This window comes from Epinephelus lanceolatus, chromosome 13 (genome assembly GCF_041903045.1).
Source record: "Epinephelus lanceolatus isolate andai-2023 chromosome 13, ASM4190304v1, whole genome shotgun sequence".
Classification (NCBI taxonomy): Eukaryota; Metazoa; Chordata; class Actinopteri; order Perciformes; family Serranidae; genus Epinephelus; species Epinephelus lanceolatus.
The window spans coordinates 39,353,001-39,380,498 of record NC_135746.1 but is presented as its reverse complement, the minus strand read 5'-3'; the positions used below and the strand labels follow the sequence as shown (position 1 = coordinate 39,380,498).

At 43.2% G+C, this 27,498-nt stretch overlaps 1 protein-coding gene across 1 annotated transcript in view; it reads right to left on the bottom strand.

Moving 5' to 3' along the window:
- Positions 1-2,137: 2,137 nt before the first annotated feature.
- The window catches only part of LOC117271230 (uncharacterized protein C14orf132), a 70,673-nt gene continuing 45,312 nt past the window's right edge, over positions 2,138-27,498 (bottom strand). Inside the window, exon 2 of the mRNA XM_033649373.2 lies at positions 2,138-5,382. Coding sequence (XP_033505264.1) covers positions 5,152-5,382 — 231 coding nt within the window. The 3' untranslated portion in view covers positions 2,138-5,151. The remainder of the gene's footprint in view (positions 5,383-27,498) is intronic.

Here is a 27,498-nt window from a genome sequence, read left to right as displayed (position 1 = left end):
TTTGGACACAATAGGATATGTTTGGGCTTTGAAATATAGTGTTTGATTTGAGCAAATTAGCAGCACAGGCAAAGATCTCATGTTGCAACTCACCGCTTGCACATTGCAAATTGAAGCCTCACATTCACACAGAGTTGCAAAAAATCTAGCAACATTGGCCCCATATCATTCAATTTACTGAAATAACAAGGTAATGTCAGCATGGGGAGATGATACAATAAATACTGGTTTATACTGTACTACAGAAAGAAAACACATGGCTGAGGAGTACTGTTAGTTAAGTTGTGAAGTGTCTTTGGCCACTCATTGAGTGAGGTGTCTCTGCAGACTGGAGACTTTGAGAGGGGAGTGGTAATTGTCAATCTTTTTTTTTTTTTTTTTTTGTTTCGGCTAATCAGAGGTTTACAGTCCTCTGTCAGTCAAAAACTAATTTCACCAAAAGACTGCCTGAACCAGTTGTCATTTAGTTTTTAATTCAGCACGAATCACTTCATAGTATCATAATCATGGGATTTCCATTGCTTTGCAGACATTAGCGTTACTACTTCATGCTTTATTCAAGTGGCTGATACAGCAGGCTAACACAAAATATCTTTTAGATTGTTATTGTAAAAATAACATGAGTCTTGACTTCTCAGTTGCCTGTTTAATGTAGATATAGACAACTTTTCAATTAGCTACCATGCCAGCTACGCTACGCTACGCTACGCTAGGTAGCTACTCTAGCTAACACCAGCTGCTTATCAACTATTTGGTCATGGATCACAACAGAATGTAGTATATTTCACCACTGCTCATTTTAGGTCACCACAAAAAAAGTGGTCTTTGTTGAGACTATTAAATGGTAGGATCTGGAGGATTTTCAAACAAAACAAAATATAGACATACACAAATGAAATCCTGCTTAATCATCACCTATGGGCTTCTACTCATGTGTGGTGGTGACTGTTTGCAGAGCTCCTGCCCTTCAACTGTATTTTGATGTTTTTGTGAGCTCGGACCGTTTCTGGGCGGAGATTTCCCCAGCCAATGAGAGAGCGCAGGTGCCGTGCCCGAGTGTGTCCGAACATGTCCAAGCGTGCACCAGCGCGAGCCTTGCCTAAACCTCTTCTGTGAGGCCTCCTTCCGTACCTCCGGGCTCCGTACAATCCGGACAGTTGAGCCTGATAGGAGAGGCCAAATTTGAATGTGTGTTTACAAACAGCAACTGGAAAATCCTCCAGACCCTACCTTTAAACAAATAATGACTCAATTTATTGCTCTAGATTGACTCTGTAGCCTACTATGTAATAAAGGACCCACCTTGTCACAACACCTTGCAAACAACAGATTTTTCTGTTGTTTGCAACCTATAAAAAGCTACTTTGTGGTAGAATGATCTACAAACAGGGTAAAGAACCCAGATATAAGTTTCTGTAAGCTGTCGGACTGTAAAACTGAGCTTTTAAGAGGACAAAAGTGGACAGACATGAGGAATAAGCAGGGAGAATGGGAAACCTGTGGGATCCTGATACTTAGTATTGTTGGGAATCAACATATATTTACCTCACACGGTGGCACCAAATATGTTGGAATCAACATATACTTACCTCACACGGTGGCACCAAATATGTTGGGAATCAACAGTATTTACCTCACACGGTGGCACCAAATATGTTGGGGTCAACACCTTAGGCTTCACACGGAGGCACCAAATATGTTGGGGTTAAATTGGCTATCAGAAATAATTAATAATTATTATTAATAATTAAGTTAAATAATGTGACTTAATTAACATTAAATCACCTCATGGGGCACCATTCCCGTAAAGGGAAAAATGATAGCCAGTTAAAGATATCAGTCTCATAAAATAGGCTAAACTATTAATTTGGAGTTTGATTAATAATTAAATTAATGACAACAACCAAAATTAACAGTAACGCCTGAAGGATTTCGGCGTTCTTGACGCAGCAGAGGTTGACTACTAATTCACTCTTGTGCAACAATAAACAGACAGCAGGTATGATTCCAAATAATTATATTTATTCACAAATTAGCAAAGCAAACCAAAACACACAAATTCTAACTAACTATATACAAGCTTGGCGTGTATATGTGAGTATATGTGTGTGTATGTGTGTGTGTGTGTGTGTGTGTGTGTGTGTGTGTGTGTGTGAATGAGAGAGAGAGAGAAAAGAGAAAGACAAGGTGGGTGTGGTGATCAAGTAGCCGTTTGGCCTACAAAACAAAATGGCTGACAACAGAACTACCAAAATGGCCGAATCAAGGCTGCTTCCAGTCGGGGGAGGTGTTTGTCTGACCGTGTGGTCAGGACAAAGACAAAGGAAAAGAAGCGGGAACTTTGAAATGCCTGTTTGGATGTAGCTCTGTTGAAAGCCTATTTGTTAATGAGTCTGTGTCAATGTGACATGTGTTGCAAACGGTCTGGATTAGTGCAGAGATTGTTTATTTTCATGCAAGAATCTGTTTGTGAATAGTATTAGCAAACTAAACACCTAGCTGTGGCGAAGCCAACTAATCAATGACCTAACTGCAATCTATCCCAACAATAACTCAGTAAACAGCATCAAATCACATACAACAAGTTAAACAGTCTTGCTTAGCCTGTAAAGCTGTGATAAGCTATTACCGATTACCGATCCTTGAATGGATGGAAGAAAGAGTCACTTGGTGGTGTGCTGCTGTTAGCCGGCAGAAGAAGGCTGGGAAGGTGTGGTTTCAGCTGCAGTCTTTGTTGGGTCCTTTGTTCCAAAGGTGAAACTTAGAGGAAGCTGGTCAGGGTCCTTGCAGAGTTAGACGCTGGGTGCTAACTCACTTAGTTCCTTGTTGCTGGAAAGCTGGTTGCAAACCTTGTGTTTGCAACAGAGTCTGTGATCGGTTGCCCTCCCTTTAGTGGTTTGGGCTATGGAGCCAGGGTCTAGGCCTCTGGACTGTTCCAGGCCCAACCAGAGAGAGTTGTTAGCTGTACAACAGCTGGAGCAAGAAAAGAAAGAAAGCTTGGAGGGAGCAGACCTTGTACCGATGCCTGTGACATCACAGAGTCACATGTCACTCTAAAAGGTCTTGCCCAATCAAGTTTTGGGATGTTACGTGCAGCAGCCTGTGCTGTCTCTCTCTCCTGTCAGGCTTGTCTCCCTCCTCCCTCTGCCTGCTGCGCACCTGAGTGCAATCGGCACTCAGGTAGAGAGAGGAGGAGGGGATAAGAGGGACAGGGAGAGTAGAGACAGGGCTCTGCACACGGCACAGACACCAGCACAGGTGGTGAGGAGTTTTTCCCCCCTTTTCCTCCTTTGTTCTCTTTCCCCAAGCAGGTTTTTCCCCCATGCCCATTTAGGAGCTGGGGTTTTGTTGTGTTAGTTTGTTGTTTTAGTTTGGGCTGGAGATTACCGGTAGTTACTTTATTCGTCTTTTTGTTTATTCTAGGTTTAGTTCCTTTTCAGGTAGTTTAGGGGGAGACGCTGGGAGCGACGGCCCACTGTGTGGTTGGCTCAGTGTCTTCCCTCCTTTTGTTCTTTTTGGCCGGGGTCTCCAGTCCCTTTTGTTTCTCCTTTAGTTGTTTGTGTTTTGGTTAATATTTTGGGTTACAAAAATAAAGCTTGTGGGTAAACTGTTACTTTTGGTGTGGCATCCTCTTTTATATGTTGCAGCCTCCCGCTGCTATGGAGCCATGATTTCTGTGTTTGCATGGAGGCTGTAACATGGGACTTGAGTCTCACTGAGGTGTGAGGTGAGACCTCCTGTGGAGATGGGTGCCACTTAGCTCTCTTTGTTTGAAGACAAAGAGCATGCAGAGGAAAAAGCCTTGAAATCAGTGATTTCACCAAATGATAAATCATCTATGGTCCCGTGAATCCCAACAGTATATTGTGGGCAGCAAACATTTTGCTAATTCGGCCATACAAACTTTAGAAGTTGAAGCTAACCAAGCTTTGCAAGGCCTGGTTTTGATCTTCATTAGCTTAAACCACGGGGTAGGCAACCTGTAGGCTCCGCAGCCTCATGTGCCTCTTCAGCTCCTCTCCAGTGGTTCCTTGTGGCTAATGTAAAGAAAAATGTGAAGCCTTTATGCTGAATAAAAATATTATTTAATATTTTTAACAACTAAAATGTGCATAATACATCTAGGCCTACTGCCTAGCACCTTTTTACTAGTCTGGAGTCTCCCTAGCTGGTTAGCTTTGGGTGCCAAATCCAAAAAAGTAAAAGTCTTGGAATTAAATAGAGAATTTAGTAGTGCCTGTACATTGTTTGCTTTCACTGCCAGCTCTGCAAAGTTAAAGTACCAAATAATCAGAAATAGTGCCCTGCGCTCGGCTGCATATGTTTCCCCTCCCCCAGGGGGCATGGCTTTCAGAGTACTGTAAGCCTCTGATTGGCCACATTAAAATAAAAAAAAAGATTGTGACAGTTTCACCCTCTAAAAGTCTATGGTTTGTCTAATTTTGTTTACGGTTCATACAAGTGTATTGTGTATGAAACTGTACTTGCAGACAGGGTTAACAGTGAAAACACAACATAAAGGCTATGAAAAGTTCAAATCTGTTCTTTCACAAAAAAAGGTTTTTCTAATGAAATAACTGAACAGAAAATTTTCACAACATATCTTTGATAGAGTCTTGTGCTAGGCAATGTGCCGAAGTGTTACACAGCCAGCACCCACACAAACACAAACTCTACCCTCAAGTGTCATGCAGTATGACATTTCTCCATATACCCTGTACCTGCAAAGAACAATATACTGTAAGCAAATATACATATGACATTAAAGAAAAAAAATACTTTGAAGCACAAAACACATTGAAGAAAGAAGACATTTGTATATTATGTCCGCTATTACCACTATTCCCACTCTTCCACACTTCAGTTCAATTCAATTTTATTTATAAAGTCCAATATCACAAATCACAATTTGCCTCACAGGGCTTTACCCTCACAACGACTTTACTGGCAGAAGTTCATTATGACTCTGGTGCTTTGCAGCTGATGACTGCTGGGTAATTTTGCTGATATATCCTTTAGTGACTAAATGAAATTCCATCTGATGAGTCATGAGTCAGTCCACTCGACAGAAAGTGCAGCCCACCACTGTTCATAGCTAGTTATAAACTATATCTGGTGTTCTCTCAAACATCCTGGCTCAGATAGTTACTCTCAGAATGTGAATGCATACACGACACCCACAACTACAATGTTCCCAATGGTGGCGGTGATGGCAATCCAGAGCCAAATGGCGTCCCCGGACATGGACTGGGACTCCTCAGGCTGACTGTGAGCTACCATGGAGGCAGCGTGGACGCTGGCGGACGAGTTGAACAGAGAGTGATCTGTGCTGTAGTCATCGTTGAGAGACGAGTCCATGAAGGCACCTGTCATCACCGGAATCTGTGGGAAAAGAAAACAAAGCACTTAATGCACTGCTATTCCTTGGAGAATTAGACCAAAACTGCTGTTCAAATAGTGGCCAGGACACACAGATAAAGGTGTAAAAGGGCTTCTTACACAGAGGTTAATTGACAGTGACTTATGTCACTGCTGGAAAGATGGTCTTTTCATGAAACTACGCTATGCAGAAGAAAGATGCAAATGGTTTTAAATTGGTGCTACACAACCAGAGAAAACAGACAACAGGACTGTGGTATTTGCTTTTGTGCACTGTGCTTCAACAGACCAGCAACAATGACAAAACAATGAGTGTTGGCTCGTCCAAAAACTATATGGCTGGCTTGTAACAAACAATCTCGTATTACAGTTAAATAGTACAGTAAAACATGTTTCTGAAAACATTTTAGGTGAGAAATTGGCAATGCAATGCAGTTATAGAATCTTGGTTTATATTTGATCAACACTGCCTTGTTTTACCATTTGATCTCAATTTTTTAAGCCTCTGTTTTCACAGTACAGGAAACAGTATGGTACCCACTTCCCGTTCAAGAACTCTTGTATTACTCAAAGGAGTGGAAGTGAGTTACAAAACCAAGTGAGCCTGCACTGCTGCTGACTTACTGACCATGCGCAACGCTGTACTGTGTTCTTCATGGAAGATGCTCTGTACAAATAAAGTTCCACGACCACTCTTCCAAAAGTAACCTGCTCAAATCAAGACAACATTTACAGGCCTATTGTCATGCAGAAGTTAACATTTTAAAGGTTACATTGTATAAATGATCAAATATATCCTTCTCTAGTCTATGCTTCACTCAGCTCTGAAGGTGACTACAAAAGCAGTTACACAAAAACGGCTGCATGAAATCTGGACCAAATTTCATTTATAAATATATAAATATATTTAAAATTGGAGTTGACTGACTTTTGTTGATGGCTTATTAGAAAATGAGAAAATGAAGACCCTTTATTTATGACTTATATCAAAGCAGCTGTGCGGAACTTTCCATTTTCGTTGATTATATCGCCCCTTTGGTCGAAGCGGTACGACACCCACAGCCTGGTGTCGTAAAATTCCGACTGTAGCCGTCGTAAAATCTCGACTGCAACTGGCAATTACCGCATGCATTTGTTTTGGAGAGCGAGAGGATTAACTAATGTCAGGTCAGTCCAAGTAATTAGTGGAAACAGCAAAATGATTCAGTAAATTCTGCTGTCGTGTTTCTGTTCTGATCTAATTCTAACACAGCAAAGCTGTTACCTGCAGCCTTCGCTTGCAAAGCTAACACTACTAACGTTAGGTCAGTCCGAGTAATTAGTGGAAACATGCTAACATGCTAACGTTACACAAGTTAGAAGTAAAGTAAGACCTGTTCATAAATGTTCTGGTGTAGCTCTGAATTTCTTATAAACTAAGGACAACTGCCTGCTGTATATTTGTGTTCATGCTCACAGTCACAGAATTTTGTGGCGTTTGTTGTAACGTTACTAGACAAAAGCGGTTCACATCAGCTAACGTTACATTTAGCTTGCTTCTAACTTCCATGTCATCATATATTGAAGTGAAAAAACGTCTAACAAGTTGCGTTATATTCTCTAAATAAAAACAAAAATTACATACCTGTCGATTAGGAAAAGGGCCAACTCGGGATCAGTTTTAAAACCTTTCAATTCTCTCAGCTTTCTCCACTTGGTGAATGCCCGACCGAGGTTTACACGAGCCCTATCACTGTCCCGTTTAGCCTTCTTCTGTTCTTTTTCTTTTAGATGGTGCTCCTTCGTTATCCGCCATGACTTCAAAAGTATAACCAAGTCCTTATAGATACATCTCTGGTAAAACTGTTATGTGTTCAGCAATGCCTGTTGCATACCGCTTACTTACTTACACTCTCTGTAAACATGGCTCCTTCTCCTTCTGTGGTTTAATGGCTGCGGGCCGCTGCGGGCGAGCAGAATCACTTCCGCCTCGGGTGCCGTACTCTGGTTTGCTGACTTCCGCTGTCCTTCCGACCCGCACGAGGCTACGCTAAATAGCCATATAGAGAAAGGCTTTTTTGTCGCTGTTGGGTTCAAATAAATATGCGGATCTTCAAGAGGGGGTGATACAAACTAGAGACAGTTTTATAAATGGTAAAAAGTTCCGCACAGCTGCTTTAATAACTGCTGACTTAATGGCTTTTTAGAAAGAGAGACATATGTGCATAAATGGTTTCCAAACATTTTCAACCACATTAGGGCACGATCACACATGACAGAGAATGCAGGTGAGTGACTAACAACTGCTGAGGCGCTTTTCATGATCAGTGTGCACACAAAGAAAGCTAGCTTGCTAGCTAATGTTGGTGCCATAGCATTGTTCCGACCTCTCATTGTTCCAACCTCTCATTAGTCCGACGTCCCGTTGTTCTGATATGTGAGTATACTAGGCTATACTGTATTTGTGTACCACAGAGGATCAGCAACGCAACAAAAGTAGGCTACTGGTCGAGATACAAGTGTCATAGAGAGGAGAGAATGAAACACCATAACCTCCTGTTATTAACTCTGGGGTCTGGGTTGTGTGGGGAGCTTTCCGCGGTGCTGAATGGCTCCCGGCGGGCGTATTTCTGCCTTGATGGTGCACCGCGACCAGCTCTGGGTCAGTTGGAAAGGCTTGAGGCGAAGCAGGCTCACAGCTTATATGTTTGCCACTTTTTTTTTCATTTTAACCCACACCATGATCTTTTCCTAACCCTAACCAAGTGGTTTTTGTGCCTAAACCTAACCAGACCTTAACCACAGGGCATCATGATGATTTCGGAACAACGGGACTTCGGAACAATGGGTTTAATATGGTCAGAACAATGGGATGTCGGACCAATGAGCTGTCGGACCAATGGGCAGAGGTTAGGGTTAGCTAATGAATATTGCCAAATGTGATGTTTCCATTTTCTTATGTTCCATACATGTCTACCGACTCACTACCAGCCAGGCAGCATCTGTCATGTGGGGCAGTTTGTATTTTAATGGCCAGTGTCACATAATATCAGCTGGTTAAACACGGCAACAATCAATGTCTCCTGTACACATACTCTGCGATTAGTTGAGGCTGCGACTTCAAGGGTCAAAGTTCAACATGGCTGAACTCACCAGTGTTAATTTAACTAATGTGTGACCATACCCCCTTATACTAAAAAGAAAAACACTGCCACTGTTAATACAAAACAATGTTATTAAAACAGAACACAATGATGTAAGATAGTCTTCAGTCAAACATCAGCATTATCTAATTATCTTTAAAAAAAAAAAAAAAAAGTCATTAGTACTGTTCTGTTCTTTTAAGCTTGATGATGGCAAACCAAAAGCCATTCTTAATAATGACTTATGAACTAACAAACCCCATCTCAACTTCATTTACATCCCAATTAGCCCCCAGAGCTAAGTAAACAAACCCATCAGCAAAACCCCTCTTCGTCTGCATATCTCCTAAACATTCTGTGTCTGTACTTCTTTTTAAAGTGCTCTATAGTAGTGCTTCCTTTTAACTCCCCATCTAACGTTGGGTTACTTAACGTAATCCCTGGATCTGTGATAACAGAGTGAGGTGTTTCACTATGGGATTCGCTCTCGGCGTGACCATTACGGAAGCTCCATTGACACAACGTCTGTCTTGACAGACAGGTCGACTCGTGGGAGGTCCCGCCCTCTCTATATATCACAGTCGACCCCCCCCCCCCCCCGACCAGGTCATTCTATACCGGTTTCTTCCTCTAGCGATGCAAGGAGGGAAATGTTGGTGAAACACCTCACTCTGTTATCAAAGAACCAGGGATTACGTTAAGTAACCCAACGTTCTTTTTCTGACTTCGTTCGGTGTTTCACTATGGGAGATATGGCCCACTCACGGATTGCATGTTCTCCCGAAGCCATCCGGCTCCACGACCCAGTCTGACGTATTAAACGGCATCCGAAGCCCCTGTCCCCAGGACCGCATGGGCTAGGGACGTGTCAGAAATGTCCAGCCTCTAAAATCTCACAAATGTGTGTGGTGTGGCCCAACTTGCCGCAGCACATGCCTCTGGTGGAGTGAGCTTTTAACCCTGCAGGAGGCTGCAGGCCCCTGCATCTGTAAGCCAGCTCTATGGCCTCCACAATCCAGTGGGATAAGCTCTGGCGGGACAGTGGTTTCCCCTTGTGGGGCGTAGCCCAGGACACAAACAGCTGGTCACTCCTCCGGAACCCTGCTGTCCTATCCACATACAGACGTAATGCCCACACCGGGCATAAAGTATTCAGTCTGTGATCCTCCGCTGTCTCAAACGGGGGAGGGTGAAAAGCCCCCAGTACCACCATGGGGCATCTGTACGCCGGGTTAGGCCTTAAACACACCTTAGATCCCCCTGGGGCAAACTGCATACAGGCTGAGCATGTCGACAGCGCCTGTAGATCACTCACTCGCTTTGCTTTAGTCAAAGCTAAGAGCACCGCAGTTTTGAGTGAGAGGAACTTCAATCCCACACCTTCCAAAGGTTCAAATGGATGTCGAGAAAGGGCATCTAACACCACTGACAAATCTCATAACGGCACCAGGGGCCTAGAAACAGGGCGTTTGCGGCGCACCCCCCTAATAAAGCTGCCCACCAACGGGTGTTGGCCCGGTGTTTTATCACCCAAGCCCAAATGGCACGCTGAGATAGCCGCCAAGTAAACCTTAATTGTGGAAAAGGCTTTCCCTCTGTCCAGCACCTCCTGAAGAAAACAGAGGATATCCCTCACTGAGCATTGAAAGGAGACAATCTGCCTCTCCTCGCACCACTTCTCAAATACCCGCCATTTACCGCTGTATAGCGAGCGGGTGGAAGAGGCCCTCGCACACTGAATAGTGTCGATCACTCTTGGGGGCAGTCCGACTGCATCCAGATTCAGCCTTTCATGGGCCAGGCCCAGAGTGCCACCAGTTCAGGGTGGGGATGATAAATCTTCCTCCCGGCCTGGGACAAGAGGTCCCTGTGTGGCGGGAGGGGCCACGGCTGGCCCGACAGCAGCTCCATAGCTGCATCTCCGCCACCCAGTGTCTGGATGGCCACCGTGGTGCTATCAGGATCAGTGACAAACCCTGCTCCCTCACTCTGGCTAGAGTGGGGGATATCAGGCTGAGGAGAGGGAACGCGTACAATAGGACTTCTGGCCACGGGTGAGCCAATGCATCCACACTCAATGGTGCATTTGCGTCTGCCAGGGAGAAATACAGAGGACACTGTGCGTTTTCCTGCGATGCGAACAGATCTATGGCAGCCTGGCCGTATCTCTGAAACACCTGAGCAAAAACTGGGGATGAAGTTTCAATTCCCCAAACAGAGGATTTCCTCTGTTCAACACTCCCACTACGTGCGTTGCCCGCAGCGACCCGAGTCGAGAGCTGCTCCACAGAATAATCTTGCGAGCCAATCTGTGTAGCTGCAACGATCATGTGCCCCCCTGACAGTTCACATACACCACCACCGTGGAGTTGTCGGACTTTAACAGAACATGTTTGTCCCTGAGGAGCGGCAAAAAATGTTTCAGTGCTAGAAATACTGCCATTAACCCCAAATAGTTTATGTGAGTATGGGTCAGCTCCGATGGCCAGAAGCCGTTCACAGCTCTGCCCTCGAAGGTCGCTCCCCATCCTGTCAGCGACACGTCCGTCGTCATGACAACCCTCGACGCTACTGTCCCAAGGCACGGTCCCTGAGAGAAAATCTCCGGGTTCCGCCACTGACGGAGAGCCACCATGCCCTCTGGTGAAACCGTCACCAAACGGCAGAGGTGACGGCGGGGGCACAGTTTTAATGACGCCACCCATCTCTGCACATCCCTCATCATGAGGAGGCCCAGTCTCACTACCGATATGACTGACGCCATCAAACCCAGTAGCTGGAGGCAGACCCTGAATGGCACAGCCGCGCCGAGCTGGAGACGGGCTAAACACTGAGTGAATGCCTGTATCCTCTCCTGTGAGAGAGTGACACAATACGAGAGGGAGTTTATGTTGAGACCCAGGTAAACAGTGCATTGTGCGGGTTGCATTCGGCTTTTGGACCAGTTTATGCTGAAGCCCAGGCTCATGAGATGTGACGTCACCGTCTCTGCATCTCTGTGTGCTTGTTCTTGTGAATGAGAGCATATCAGGTAATCATCTATATACGAAAAAATCCTGATGCCGCTGTCTCTTAACGGAGACAACACTGCTTCCACACACTTGCTGAACACCCGAGGGGCTAGTGACAGCCCAAACGGAAGAACTAGATACTCGTAGGTTATGCCCTGATGCGCAAACCTGAGAAATTTCCTGTGTGCAGGGAGGACATCTATGTGAAAATATGCGTCCGCCAAATCTATCGTCAGAAACCAATCGGTCGGGCGGATAGACTGACACAGCACCTTGTGTGTTAACATTCTGAACGTGTATTTTCTCAAGTGATTGTTTAATACCTGAAGATCCAAAATAGGGCGGAGTGCAGCGCTCCCCTTTTTTGGAATGAGGAAGTACCGCGAGTAGAAACCCTGCTGACTCTCCTCTCTCGGGACCACTCTGATTGCTCTCTTGGTTAAAAGAGATGTGATCTCCTTCTGTAACACCTGTGCAGCTTCCCCCTCCACCACTGACTCTAAAACACTGTTGAATCTCGGTGGTTTCATAGCAAACTGTAGTCTGTATCCCAGAGTGACAGTTGACAGTACCCAAGGGTGAACTGCGCATGCGCACCAGTTTCCCTCCTGTGTAGCGAGAGGTCCTACGGAGCCTCTCTGTGCTCTAGAGGGGCAATAGCACCCTCTTTGCTGCGGCCAGACGCGGGTCTGTGCGCCACCTTGGCCTCGGGCTGCCTCCCTCTGCCTGAGCGCACTGTGGGTCGCGACGCCTGCTTACGAGGCAAACACAGGTTGAAAGCCTCACCCTCCTGCTTTCTGAGGGTGCTCGTCTCCCTCATCTTCTGCAGAGCCGGGCCGAAGAGACACTTGGTGGGGTCGTAGGGAGTGTCCATCACCTTAGCTTTTTGTGCATCCCCCAGCCCAGACAGGTTCAGCCAGAGAACTCTCTCTCCTGACACCGCTAGGCCCATGATGCGGCCGCTGCCCTGCACCACTCCCCGAGAGGAGTGCAGGGGGAGATCATTAACCACACATATTTCGTCCCAAAGTGCCGGATTTGGGAGTCCTGAGTCCAGCTGCTGACCCATTTCCTCCAAAATCTCAGCCTGATATGCCGACAGCAGTGTGACAGCATTCAGAGAGCAAACAGACTGAGCCGCGTCTTTATACATCCTCTGATAAATACCTGCGGCTGTGCGCTCACCTTTACCGGGTAAGGAGATGTGGGAGGATGCTGAGATGGCCCGGCAGTTCGGGTGAAGGTGGTAAGCCACCGAAGGCTCCACCACTGGGGGTTCGGCCAGTCCCAGGTCACCCATGCCGTGCACTTCCAGCTTGGAATAGCCCTGTGTGGCTAGCTTGCTCTTGTATGGGCTAGACAAAAAACAGCTAATTTCTTTCATGCAGGCCGGGACAGCTTGGAAGCAGCTGTTTGGCCGGAGGATGGGCCGGAGGGAGACGTTTACCATTGTACAGGTCCCTCTCTTTTCCCTCCGTGTCCTGGGCCGCTGGCCATGGGATGTTCAATTTACAGGCCGTTGTCGACCGGGGAGGCCGCTCCGGACGAGCTGGGAGGTCGGGATTGTTGATCCATTGGGAAGGTAGTGTCATCCTCCCCCTCCTCCATGTCAAAGTCGAGGATGTCGGAGCCGGCATCGCCATCTGCATCGTCGCTCTCGCCTCCCGGTCCGATGAGACCGTCGTCCTCGAACAGCGGGGGTATAACCTGAACATCCCGAACATCAGCATCTTCCATCAAGTCCGCCCAGCCCTTCGAGGCTCGCGGCCGATGGTCAGCTTTTGCTCCGGTGGCTGGAGCAGCTAGGCTAGGGTCTTGGCCGCTAGCGCTAGTCACCGCCACTCTCAATCTCCTCTCCAGGATTTTCTCCGGCATCGCGGAGCAGTGAGTACAGATGAGGCGGTTCACCAGCGAAGCCTGGGGGTGTTTAGCGCCCATGCACGCGATGCATAACGGGTGCGGATCCCTGCCCGAGGTGGATGCTCCGCACGACGCGGGACACGGGCAAGAGGCACCCCTTCGGCTCGGACCCTTTGGTGGGGGCTGCGGGTGCAGACATGGTCCACTGGAGAGAGAACACAATGAACTAGATGTTAGCCTAGGAAACATGGGTCATCGCGACACGTTAGCCTTGTGAAACATGCCAGTTAAAGCTGGTGTAAGCTTAGCTATAACCGTTGTGTTCCTATAACGGGACGTCTATTAGCTGTTAAGCAGGTATCCGACTTTCCTGGATGCGCTGAGGGAGCTTAGTAATGTTTCCGCATGGGAAGAAAGTGAGAATGACCTGGTTGGGGGGGTCAACTGTGATATTCAGAGGGGGCGGGGCCTCCCACAAGTCGACCTGTCTGTCAAGACAGATGTTGTGTCATTGGAGCTTCCGTAATGGTCACACCGAGAGCGATTCCCATAGTGAAACACTGAACGAAGTTAGAAAAAGAACCCATTCTACAAATCCACCTCACACACTGAAATACACATACTTCTTAAAGTTGTATGCGCATTTGTATGCATGCCTGCCAGAAAACATTTCCTGAATATTTGCCTAAAAGTAGACCATGTCTTGCTTTGTACATTATTTACGCTGCAGTAGCTCAACCCATAGGGACTTGGGTTGGGAACCGGAGGGTCGCCGGTTCAAGTCCCTGTCCGGATCAAAATGCAGAGTGGGGACTAGTGGCTGGAGAGGTGCCAGTTCACCCCCTGGGCACTGCCGGGGTGCCCTTGAGCAAGGCACTGAACTCCCCAACTGCCGGGGCACCTGACCAAGGCAGCCCCCTCACTCTGACATCTCTCCACTTTGTGCATGTATAGGTCCTGTTTGTGCATGTGTGTGTATTTCGGACCTATGTGTTAATGACAGCGGAGTGAAAAAATTGAATTTCCCCTCAGGGGGATTAATAAAGTATATAAAATTAAATTAAAAAAATTAAATTTAACCATCCCCAATCCCCTAATTTTAATGCATGTGACTTGTGCTCTCTATATCCAACGTTATGTATATTTTTGTAATATGTGTAATGTATAGAAATTGCTTTTATAGGTTTTACCCCAGGCCTCCACACAGTAATTAAGATACAGTAAAATGAGTGAGCAGCAGATGATATATGGTCCCATAACTGCGATGCTCCTTGCCAGCTTTGATTGAATGTGACTTGTTTGAGGTTTCCAGCTGATTTTGTGATCTTCTATCACCCCAAGAAATGTTTTTTTTCCACATATTTTTTTCTATATTAACATTATCTATCATAATTTACACTTGCATGTCAATTTTTCGATTAACAAAGGAGAGGCACCTTATTTCTGAGGACAGCTAGGGGCAGACTAGGAAACATGAGGAGGGCACTGCCTGTATGCACTAAACACATTCTGTATAAAAACATCTGCCTGCTATCTAGTACATATATTTATGTATGTTTTGCTTGAAAAAAAGAAAAGATTAACAATTGTTCATATTCATGCAGTGTGAAGCTTTTATTTATGAAGCAGGTCTGCTTTAAAGTCAAGAGCGTGGAACACAGAGGTTCCTGTGGCTCATCTGAATCTAATTTACAATGAGTCACTGGAGTGGAACCAATGAAATTAAGTAGGAACAAAGAAGAGTCAGACATGAGGTGAATCTGAAAGGTGTTACAGAGTGACATCAGGGCCTGGCTATTTGACATGATACAGGAAGAGTTTTGGTGTATGGTCTAAGTACATGTCCATCTTACAACTGAAAGCCTAAATTAGTTTTAGATATCTTGTATAAAAAGTTGACAATTTGACCTGAGAGTACCGCTGGATGAAAACTAATGGAGTGTCCACACTGGAAAGGATGTTTCCTTCTGTGGAGCATAAATGTGTTCAATATATTTTACATTTTGACAGTTTTTGCATTCAAGTTAAATTTAAACAACCAAAGTATGAGCCGGCATCACCATTCTCAAGACCTGTCACTAGTGAGGTAACAAGACTGAAGGCTACACACACCTGCACCCATTGACTTCTTTGTAAGCATGCAACACTGCAAACTTGCCACCGTGATCTCACCCACTGTTTTGTAGACTCCTGTTTTGAAGTCTTAAAGGGCCAGTGTGTAATATTTGGCATGGTTTATTGTCAAATCTGAATCTGAATCTGAATATTCTACCCATTATTATGTTTATATAAGTGTATAATCGCTATAAAATAAAATTCGTTTGGTTTTCGTAGCCTTATAATTATGCTTTTATATATATATATATATATAGCAAGGGCCTTGCTTTAGAGAGGTCGCCATCTTGCGCCGCCATGTATGTAAGGCAGCCTGAGCAGACAATCCAGCCAGCCAGAGAATGCGTTTCGCGTGTATAAATAAACCAACGAAGACAGCGGAAGGAAGGAAGAAGGAGGAGGAAACAGCAGAGAGTGTTAGTAATTCGTCGATAGAGAGCAGTGAAAAGTTTTTTTAGTTATAAAGTTTGTGAATGGACCACACTTACCACGCAACAGTAGAGAATGAACCCGAACCGTCATCTGCGAGGAAAAGAAGACACAACTTCACTCCCTGTGATGCACTCTTCCTCCTGATGATATATCTCCCCAACGATGGTAGCACCAAATCCCATTCTGTGCAGCAAAATGGGAGTGGAGGATTCAGCCTCTCTTCTCGCCCGCTCAGCATCCAACACATGGAGTTCCTCATCTGTATGCTCCGGCTCAAACAGGTATGGCTCTGGGTCTGTGTCCGCTACAAGAAACTCTTCAAAATCGCGTTGAAAGTCGTCCATTGCAGCTACTATAGTCCAGAGATATTGCTAGGCTAAATAAACAGCTGAGCTCTGTTTACAGGCTAAGCTGTCAGTCAGTGTGCGGGCTGGAGATTGGTGGAGCAGAGAGGGGAGGGGGTACCCGCTAAGCACTGTAAACGAGTATGTGTGTATGGAGTGTGTGTGTTACGCCAGAAGAGTCAGAGTTTGGGACGGAGTCTTTTACCCCCTGGAGTGTTATCCGGAGTTTTTGGAGTGCTCAAATAAACAGGCCTTTTTCCCGAACGCTACTCTGGTCTCCTGCTCGTGAGGGATTCATTACAATATCGTAACATGGTTTAGATTTCTAAATAAACATTCGCCTCGTCGCTAGATAGACCTACTCCTGAAAAACTCGTGTCTGCGCAAGGCTTTTTGTCCCTACGAGGCCACCGTCATTTACCCGACAGGAGGGGTGAGCGAGTGAGCCCTGCAATCTAGAATCTGACCACTGATGTCACTGTTTTCAACCCATTTTACACACTGGCCCTTTAAGTTCAGCATTTCAGACGTCACTTTGTTGGTTTTTTGAAACTAGAAACTACCATATTTGGCGTGGTAACAACTTGTCAATCCAAGGTAGCCACACCCTAAAGCATCCCATTTAATCATCTATTTTACTCTAAATGAGACCATAATTTACAAAATGAACATCATGCTGTACTGAAGAAGAAACTTTCTTATTAAGTTCTATTCAGTCAGATTTCTTTTAGCACCCAGGGAGTTACCCCCTGCTCGACATTAGTTTGAAGGTTTTAAGGTTCAGCATTTAGGGTCATTTAGGGTCATCTCATGGCAGACATGGTATATAATATTCATAACCATGTTTTCTTCAGTTTATACACAACTGAAAAGAAGAATGGATGTGTTTTCGTTACTTTAGAATGCACTGTTTATATCTACATTTGGAGCAGGTCGAATGTCTTTCTGACATCTTATTGATGTACAGCGCCAGCTGCAGTAGCCAAGAATAGACAACTCAAACAGTGGCTCTGGATGGTGCCATTCACATTTTTATTTCACCCACTGTTGTTCTTCTACATGTTTGGCACATGGGAGAAGTTTCAGTTCTGCAACTTCACCTTAAAGCCGTGACAAAATACACTTAAAGCACTTCTGCACTGGATTCATTTTCCATACCCTGAGACAGTTTGACAAAAGGGTCAAAATTGATGCATGGACATTGCTTAAAGCAATTTTTATCAGATTTCTTGCAGCTCCCTTTATAGACACAAAAGGCTTTATTGCATGGCAACAATAACCCCCCAACACCTGTAAACAGACTTTGATGTGTAAAATTAGGGGAGTTAATCTTTGAGGTTACCTCTTTGACGCGTCCCTGTAGAGATCTTCAAAGACAAATCCATAGTTCCAGTTTAGCGTGCTGATGTTCACCTCGTTCATTATCTTAGTTAAGCATGTTACTGGACATTCTAAAAGTAGAACTGTATTATCAGCTTGGTGGTATAATTAGTATGTTGACAGGGTGAGATGATGAGAAGAATAGGATCCAGGGTGAACACTTTCAGTAATGAGTCCAGGAGTTTGACTGCCAACAAACTGCATTAGACTGAATTTTAAAACTTTTACACAGTGACAATCACTTTATCCTTTGTCCGAACAATCACCAGGAAACGAGTAGAATTATACCATTCACATTACAACAATACAGGTAAATAATCTACCAGGAATATGCACATGCATTTACTTAACTAGCTGAGGTGGGTGACATGATTACATTGCATTGTGTATCAGCAAAAGTTGAGCCAGTTTCAACTGTTTCAGCTGGAACCCTGTGTGTCAAGATGCCAACAAAGTGGTCTCATTCAATGTGTTTGCATCAACGTATCCTCATAAAACGGTTCGTATATATAAGGAGCTTTATTGTCATTGTACACAGGATACAACAAAATTTTGTTTAGGCATCACACAGGTCAGATCAACAAACAGTGGTTAAATGTAAACAGTGCTGTAAAGTGCAGTATACAAATAAAAGTCAAATAAGATTAAGATTAAAACCGAGATGAAGAAAAAGAAGAAAAATAGATGAGATCGACTGTTGGATCAGCAGTATGGTACAGTAAATGATGTGTTGATAGATGGTATAGTACAGTAAAGTGCAGTGCAGCATTTCGGTACAGTCAGTCAGTCAGTCAGTCAGTCAGTTCAGTGAGTTCACAGCTCGCAGAAAAAAGCTGTTTGTCAGTCTGTTGGCTTTATATACATATATATATATATATATATATATACACATATATACATATGCATATGTATTAACTTATTGTATGTGTAGGCTGAAGAGAAACAAAAGGGCTCACATAGAGCCTTATGGAAGCTGCCACTGTATATGATTAGTGATGTGTGTTGAAGTTAGTGATGGCCTCGTGAAGCCTAATGAAGCCTCATGAAGCATTTTCTTTATTTTCTGAGCCCACCAGATGGTGCTTTTTGTTCAACAAAAGGTTGAAAGCACACTGAATTGCTATTCTTGAGCCTCTCTTTAAACCAAGAGCGCCATCTAGTGGGCTCAGAAAGTAAAGAAAATTCTTTATGAGGCTTTAGAGGCTTCATTCAGCTTCATTGGTAGGTTACAGTTTACAAACAGGTTCTGTAGTGAATTACAGATGTATGTGCTGACAGGTTCTGTTTTAGCTGCATTAGATCAGAGAATATTAAGTTAAAACAGACTGTTGATGCTGTTTTGCCCTCATTGTTCTTCCTGAAGTTTGCTGGAAGTGATGTGATAGGGGAGACCGGGGATGATTATAACACTTTTTGTTTGAGCAAGTGTAACTCAGTGGTTTTTTTTTTTGTTAGAGCTCTTAAATTTTGATATGTATATATTTTTGGGGGTGCTGAAACCCCCTGAAACCCCTAAATTGAATCCCAGCACCTCTAAAATTTGAGAGATTTTTTTTTTTTTTTGTTTACTGTATGTCCCTTTTTAACAAGCTAGAAAAGTGTCAAACCCATACAGTACTTGGTTGAGTACTAAGTAATATTTTAACAACAAAAATACATCAGTGTATCAGTATATATCTCTTATTAGATATAAAACGCATTGTTTGGTTATTTGCCTTTTGGTTGACAGTACAAAGAGAGAGAGAGGAGCAGAGAGAGGACTTTATTTATTAGTATTTTTATTAGTATTTTTGGTATTTTTGGTATTCACTATAGGGGGCTGGTTTACTCCAGAAACATACATACTGTTTATGTGTATGTTGAGGAGCTGCTGTATCAAAATGAGTTGTCTTCCCCCAGAAATTAGGGTTACGATATGTTTCTTTTATGATTCCAATCCATTCCTCTTTTGCTGTGGCTCAGCATTTAAATAACCTTTATCAGATTTGATGGTTTAGTCACAGACTAAAGTGTTGTGCTTTTCTTTCACAAATGTGGGAAAGAAATTGAGTTAAAATGTACAAAACAGTAAAATTTATCTTGCCTGGCCAGGCAGCTCTCTGGGTGCTCAGCACCCCTAAACCTCTGATCCTAGAATCGCCCCTGCGTGGTACCCATATTTGTCTGCTATAAATTACACACACTTTGACCTCTACTACACCATCACAGATTATGGAAATTAATGTCAAATACAAAGAGGTATATTGTTACAACATACCCCAGTACCGGGGTGAGTGGTAACACTAGCTGGGGATGGATGTAACAATGAAATTATTGTGCTTAAAAAAGATTCACAATAGGCTAAATGTATTCAAGTACTTTAATGAATAATAAAGAAGGAACAATAAACTTGTAAGAATACAATAATTATAATGTTAAAATAAATAGAAATGTATAACATAAATACAAAAATAAGTACAATAAAATAAATCAAAATATATAACATAAAATAAATAAAATCAAGAATAATAAAGTATTAACTGTGTGTGTGTGTGTGTGTGTGTGTGTGTGTGTGTGTGTTTGTGTGTGTGTGTGTGTGTGTATGCCCACACATATACATCCATGCATTGTGCTTAACACACATGCATGTGTATGTGTTTGTGTGATCAAAGATTGTAGCTTGCAAAATTAGTTATCACAGGTTTGCTTCAGTTTCGGCTATTGCTTTATGTGTTAAAAAAAACTTGAGTTGTCTATTTTTTCTTATTTCAGATGGTAATGCCTTCCACAGTTGTATACCTCTTACTGAAAAGGATGATTGACCAAATGTTGTCCTGCGTTTTGCTGCTCTACAGTTCCACTTGTTGTATCTCTAGTTTTAATTTCACTATTTTGTATGTTTACCAGTTGACAGAGTATTCCTGCTGCAAGGTTGTTCATGCACTTAAAATTAGTTTTATGAATGAAAAATTTACAAAACTGTCACAACTTAATATACTGAATTTCTGTAGAATTAGGTAATGGTGGCATCCAGCAGATTTACGATCCATTACTTTCAGTGTCTGTTTATATAATGACCTACTGGGTGTAGTTGCTGTTGAGTTGGTCTGGCCACAAACAGTTACACAGTATAATAGAAGAGGAAATATCATGGTACCCATTAACTGCTATGCTGCCTTGCGAGGTGAAAGTAAGAGAAAGCAATTGACACTTGTTTTGGCAGTTTTTCACAGTCTCTTAAAGTGTTAAACTTAAAGCTATAGTGCGTAACTTCTACAGGTCCGTAAATGTCCGTTTCACCCAAGCCACTACTAGAGGAAATGACACAATGCTGATTAAGCCGATCGGCTCCTCTAACATCTCGCGGTATTTTTCAATATCATTTTTAGTATGCGTGTCGACCGGTGACATTCCCACGCTGGCGCACAGGAAATGCTTCCTCACAACAAGAAGGGAGGGGGAGGAAGAGCGGAGAGTGTCACAGCAAGAGGTAGAGCGCAGGTAGAAAGAGAAAGCAACATGGCGGAGAAGCGGCCGAGACACGGTTCAGAAGTGGATCCTATCTCAAAGGCAAGTGTTACTCTGTGTATGGTGTGTGGCGACTGGCAAGTGTTACTCTGTGTACATGGTGTGTGGCGAGTGTTACTCTGTGTACATGGAAGTGCTGCCGGCTTATTAGTTGTAATAACGCATTATCCGCTGAGAGACGACAGAAGTTACGCACTATAGCTTTAAGATGAGAATCTAAAATTACACCAAAAACTTAAACTCAACTATCTTTCTCGTCAGTCCTTATACTCTCCAATTTCTTTTTAATGATAAGCACATTGAGACCATCCTGCTTTAGTTCAAAGTCAGAATGATTACTTTGGAGCCACTGTGACACTCTAGACATTTCTTTTAAGAGCATTTCTGCTGCCATTTGGGTTTTTGCAGACACTAATACAACTGTGTCATCTGCATACATTTGGCATTTGACTCTTTTGCAAGGTAAATCATTTACATACAGATTAAATGGTAAAGGGCCCAGAATTGAACCTTGTAGAATTCCCATTCAGCTAACAGGTTACTGGCTAGAGTTAACTCCAACACACTGCTCTGTGTGTTCAAGATTTGGCCTAAACCAAGTAATTGCACCATTTAAAAAGTTAGATCCAGTTACACTCTGCACAGCTCAGTAGAGAGAAGAGGAGAGGAGAAAGCCTGGCGCATCATGGGCTGCTCACCTCTGGTGGCACACAGCTGTTTGTGCAGAGTGTTGCTGTTTGTAGCAGCAATGTCAAAAAAGTGGTACAAAACTGTCCTGTTCCACTATGTGCTCTTCACAGATGTGGAATAGTATCCAATAAGCTGGTCAGAGATGAAGCAGCTGTAATCCCCCACAGCAGTAGGTCTTGGCACTGCCACCCTGTCATAGTTATCAGTTTATCACTGTCCCCCCTCAGTATGCAGTGTGCAGCATGGAGCACACAGACACGTCTGTTGTGTCCATCCACTTCACAAACATGTTACCATGGTGGGAACAGACAGAGGAAATAAGTCAGAACTTCCCAGTGAAATTCTGAAGATGGAGGGCAGACCTCTGCATTCCTCAACATTTATTTTCAATGAGAATGCAACTTGCCAAATTCATACTGCTAAAAAAAACACAAAAAAACAAGAACATTCTTGTACTTAGCACAGTGCACAATGTTGCATCTTTGAGCACAAGAGACAACAAGAAGCCATAAATGATTCTGGACTACAGCTCCACCAAAAGAGGAGACTATCTGGTCAAAGTCACAGCAACATGCAGCTGCCAGCGCAAGACTGCCTGCTGAACCTAGGATCTACAACATTAAACATGTCTGTTTACAATAATAATGCATTGTAAACAGTGTGTGTTTACACAATCCCTATGTCCTGTGGAATGAAGTCAACCAGCAATGAAATGCCAGCAAATTGTACCAATGTTGGCTTATCCTGGAATAACATCACCATTTCCAAGATCCAGAGCCAGCTCAATTGTTGGCAGCTGTCATTCGAAAGGTTCAAGCTCAGTCATCTCAATCCCCCATCCAACCAACCTGCAATGGGCCCAATGGATACAGGTGTAAAGAAATGGACTGCCCCCCAAATGCACTGGCATTGATACACATAAAAATGGCCAGCGCTCTAGCCATCTTGCTGTTTTGAAAAGTTTGCATGTCTATTTTATTCTCATTCAATTTCGTTGGGTTAAATCCTCCACAGTGGAGCCAGTAGCTTTTTGCTTTCAGATTGTAGCTGTTCTAGGTAGCCCTGATTTAAAAATGTCAACATGTCTCATCATGATTATTACATTATATTATATCAATGGGCGGCACGGTGATGTGGTGGTTTGCACTGTCACCTCACACCAAGAGGGTTCCTGGTTTGATCCCAGGATGGAGTCCTTCTGTGTGGAGTTTGCATGTTCTCCCCATGTTATCGTGGGTTTTCTCTGGGTACACCGGCTTCCTCCCACAGTCCAAAGACATGCAAGTTGGGGATAGGTTAATTGGTGACTCTAAATTGTACGTAGGTGTGAATGTGAGTGTTTGTCTGTCTGTCTCTATGTGTGAGCCCTGCAGTAGTCTGGCGACCTGTCCAGGGTGTACCGTGCCTCTCGCCCAATGTCAGCTGGGATAGGCTCCAGCCCCCCCTCAACCCTCAAGAGGATAAGCGGTTATGAAAATGGATGGATGGATGGATGGATATTATATCAGCATTATCATGACTGATATGACACATCCCTGCTTTGGTAATAATACCAAAAAAATTACACTCCCATCAGCATGGGTGCCTAACTTTGTGTAAAAGTGGGGGGGCAAAATATGACCTGAGTAAGGATGTGCGAAAAACCAGAAACAAAACATATTCCAATAAATTTATTGATTATGAGTCTCAATACTATGTCGCAGGACCAATTAATTTAAAGAAATGAGACATTCAAATACCATTTTAACAGTTTACGAATTTGATTACAAAGGCAGAAGTTACACTTTTTTTTCAACTGTCCAGAGCAACATAACGCTGGAGGGCTCTGCATTAACGCTGCATTGATCACAACTGTAGGTAGGGTGACTAGGTCCCAATAAACCAAATGTGGGACACGGAGTAGGTTTGTGAGGGACAATGTGGGACACCCGCCCCCAGCGCGAAGTTTAGTCATCAGAGACTGAATACATTCATCATAAACTATACGTAGTCTACTGTATATTAACACTGGACTGTTTTGTTTATTGAAGGATTTAGCAACACAGAGACTTGTGGTCAGTGGGATTTGAGGATTATTATAATAACATCCGTAGCCTACAGATGTGAAGCCCTGACTGTATCTGACTGATCTTTAATGAAAGCTGTTGTCTTGTATTTTTTTTCTCTGAAAATATGAACCTTGTAGTCAAACATAGTTTATTTAGCCTGTGTAGTTGAGGGGACAGGTCAAACTGATATGATGCTGATTTACAGGAGAATTCATGTCAAATGGAGGATAAACCATGAACATAAACTACAGATCACCTGTAAAGCATTTTACTAAATTAATCTATCAAAACAAAAACAACTGGAGACTGAAAACAAACTGATATATGGGTCTGATCACTTTTTTAATGAATTGACATCATTCCAGACAGGATGTAAGTGTGTCTGTGACTTCCTGTACAGACTGAAGGCTGCTGGAAACTGTCCAACTTCACTGCAGCTTTTTGTCACCGCCCCCCGCTGTGGCCGCCTGCTCTCGTCTACTTTCCAGGCGAGGTGCAGTTCATCTCGAACGAGCCTATTAGCTAACGAGTGTCGCCTGTTGCGATCAAGGAGGTTGAAATAGTTGCTATATGGGGCGGGAGGGGCGAGCCCTATAGGGCTTAAACGCACATACAGTGTTACAATGACAATAAACAGAGAGCCTACGTGGGCCGGCATGAATGCAAGCGCGGGTGACAACCAATCATGCGGGACATGGTCTCAATTTGCGTGACGCGTGAAAAGAGACAGACATGCTGTGCAGTCCCACACAATGCGGGACGTCTGGTCACCTCACATGTTTTTTTCCTTATCTTATTGTTCCATAAGTTATGGATAGTTAGCTGGCGTTTCATGGTTGGTTTTTCATGTAGCCTACACTCTGTGGCACGCTGTACCGGACAGTACAGCTTCTGCTGCAGTATGCGTGTGCAGAGAGCAGCGCCAGATGTCCGGAGTGAAACGCGCAATCAGACAAGCTGCTTCTCCACATCTTTCCCGTTTTTATCATTAATGTGTCTCAAACTACAATGGCGAAAACGTGAAGTGCATCCACAACTAAAACAGGCAATTTAACTACCAGTATTTGAAAGCAAATTTACAGAAATACAAACAATCCAAACGCCTTCTAATAAGCGGACATGGCAACCATGATGCACTTGCTTCGTACTGCCTGGAATATGCCACTTGGATTGAAAATGGGGTGCAGAATAATTCAAATACAATTATTTAAATGTAAATAAGATTAATTTATTTAATTTTTAATTACATTTTATATTGAAAATATTCAATTAAATATTATGCAACAACGTTTTGATTTAAAACGAGTTGAAAAAGTGGGGGGGCATTTGCCTTACTTGCCTATAGGGGTAGGCGCCAGTGCCCATCAGCCTCAGACACACTTTGTGTCCAGTACTAATAAGAAAATGCTTGGATGTGAAACTTAGAAGGTGAGCATAGTAAATATTACTTGCTAAACATCAGGATGCGAACATTGCGTCATTGTGAGCATGTTAGCATACAAACCACCACCATCATAACAATTTCATATTCACAGCTGCTAAAGATCAAAAACAAACTTTTGACCTTCACTTTTATCCATTGTAAAATGTGGTTTTCTTCACAGTGAGCAATTCACAAAGCAGCTAGCGAGAGAAAAAGCTTTTTTAGAAGAAACCACTTTGCAAACAGGTTAATGTGACAACAGTTATTAGATCAGATGAGCACTGTTGACCCATTGTGACACAAGAAACTCCAAACGATGATGCACAATCTGAAAGCCACATCTTATTCTACCACTGTAAAAAAGACAGTGCAGTAAAGATGCTCAAGGTCTTTTCACTTAAAAAGAAAAAGCCAGTGACAATAAGTGGCAGTGCATTGCAGGGAGGAAATGCCATAAAGTGAATGAGTCATCCAGTGAGCCAGCAGGGTTCTCTCTCTCTGAGAGCATCTCAAAGAGACAGGGTATGGCAGCCTGTCTAGCCACCTAATGGATCCACTGTACAGGAGCCTTAAGATATCAGACATTTTAGGCTTTTATCCAGACATGGTTGGTCAAGTGAGCAAATTAGATAATGCTCCAAATGATGCAATGTGCTTTCATCAGGTGGGTCAAGAAGAAGTTTTGTTTTTGAAGTTTCACTTGTTATTACTGTGATGAAAAAAACAAGCCTGTCTCTGAGAAAATTCTTTATTTACAGCAGCAAATATGATACTACATGGATTAAAGGTTTCCATAAAGATTATAAGGAAATTGTGTATTAATAGAGATGCACTGGTTCGTTACAGGAACTGGCCATGATCAGTGACTGGTTGGTCAGTATTGGTTATAGCCGATCCTGTGCTGATCAAATAAACATGCATGCGCCGCATGATAGTTGTGCCCCACACATCCTGAACATACACTTACGTAATTAATGTAGTTACGGAGGTTAGGTTCAGGCAAGTAAAATCACTATGGTTAGGTTTAGGAAACGTGGTGAGGACGTACCTTAAAATGACTCAGAGTTCACTCAAAGTTCACATGGAACCAAACACAACACTCCAAGGGAGAGTCCTGGGCGAAAGTCAGTTGTGACCCATCCACCACCCCAACCTGCCTCCTCACAGCGCTTGTGACTGCTTCCTTGTTTACTGCTGTCAGTACATTTGTCATGTGATCACAGCCTTTCCAAATATGTGGAATATGTACAAACTTGGGTGCTAGTCTGCTAGTTAGTTAGATTAATTAGAAAAATACTGGGGTAGTTAATAATAAACTCAAAAGTTTCACATAAAAAAAAACCCTTATGCTAAGTATTTTATTTTAGGTGAATGGAAAATGCTAACTAGGGTCATATTCCTGGAGGTATAGTTAAATCAAAACACAGAGTTGCATGGTCTAATTTAATTTGCTAGTTAGTTTAGTTAGCTGTCATACTAAATAGTGTCCATTTGATAGATTTGGTAGTTTTTCTGCCAGTGATTGAAAGGAAACTAAAATGGTAACATTACTTGAGCTGATAGGGAGCTGTCAATAAAGCACGATTTGATCACAAACTAGATTTTTTTTAAATAGGTATGATCATTCATTTTTGCTCAGATTTTTGTGGGTGCTCATTGAGACACTCATCTTCGATACCATACTAATACAAGACATGTTTCCAGCAGCTTTAAAGAAAAGTTCCAAATGTGTTAATGCATACTGTCAGTTAGACCATAGTTCTTAGAAAGAAAGGAAATTTGAATTGGCCAAAATTGAAATCAGCAAGTCTGACCTTTAAAAAATTGCAAATTGGTCAAGAGAAGTGCAATCGATGCATTTGTATTAATTAATGTATCTGGCAAGTTCTAAAATGTTGATACCAGAGGCTGCGCTAGACTTTTTCGTCGGCGGTCATTTTGACCGACAGGGTCATAAAAATCCAGTCATAATCTATTTTTACCGGTCATTTTAATTTTCGTTTTTAAATGGTAATAAAGATATTCAAAGACATTTAGTTTTCATTCGTTCGTTTTTAATAAATCCAACAAGCAAGTTATAAAGTGTGCATTAATAAGGACATGAACGAAAAGATGAACAGACATCCATACACCGCAGTGCTTCAGTTCGGCGTCTGGTCTACACAAGCGCTTCTGTCAAGCTGGATA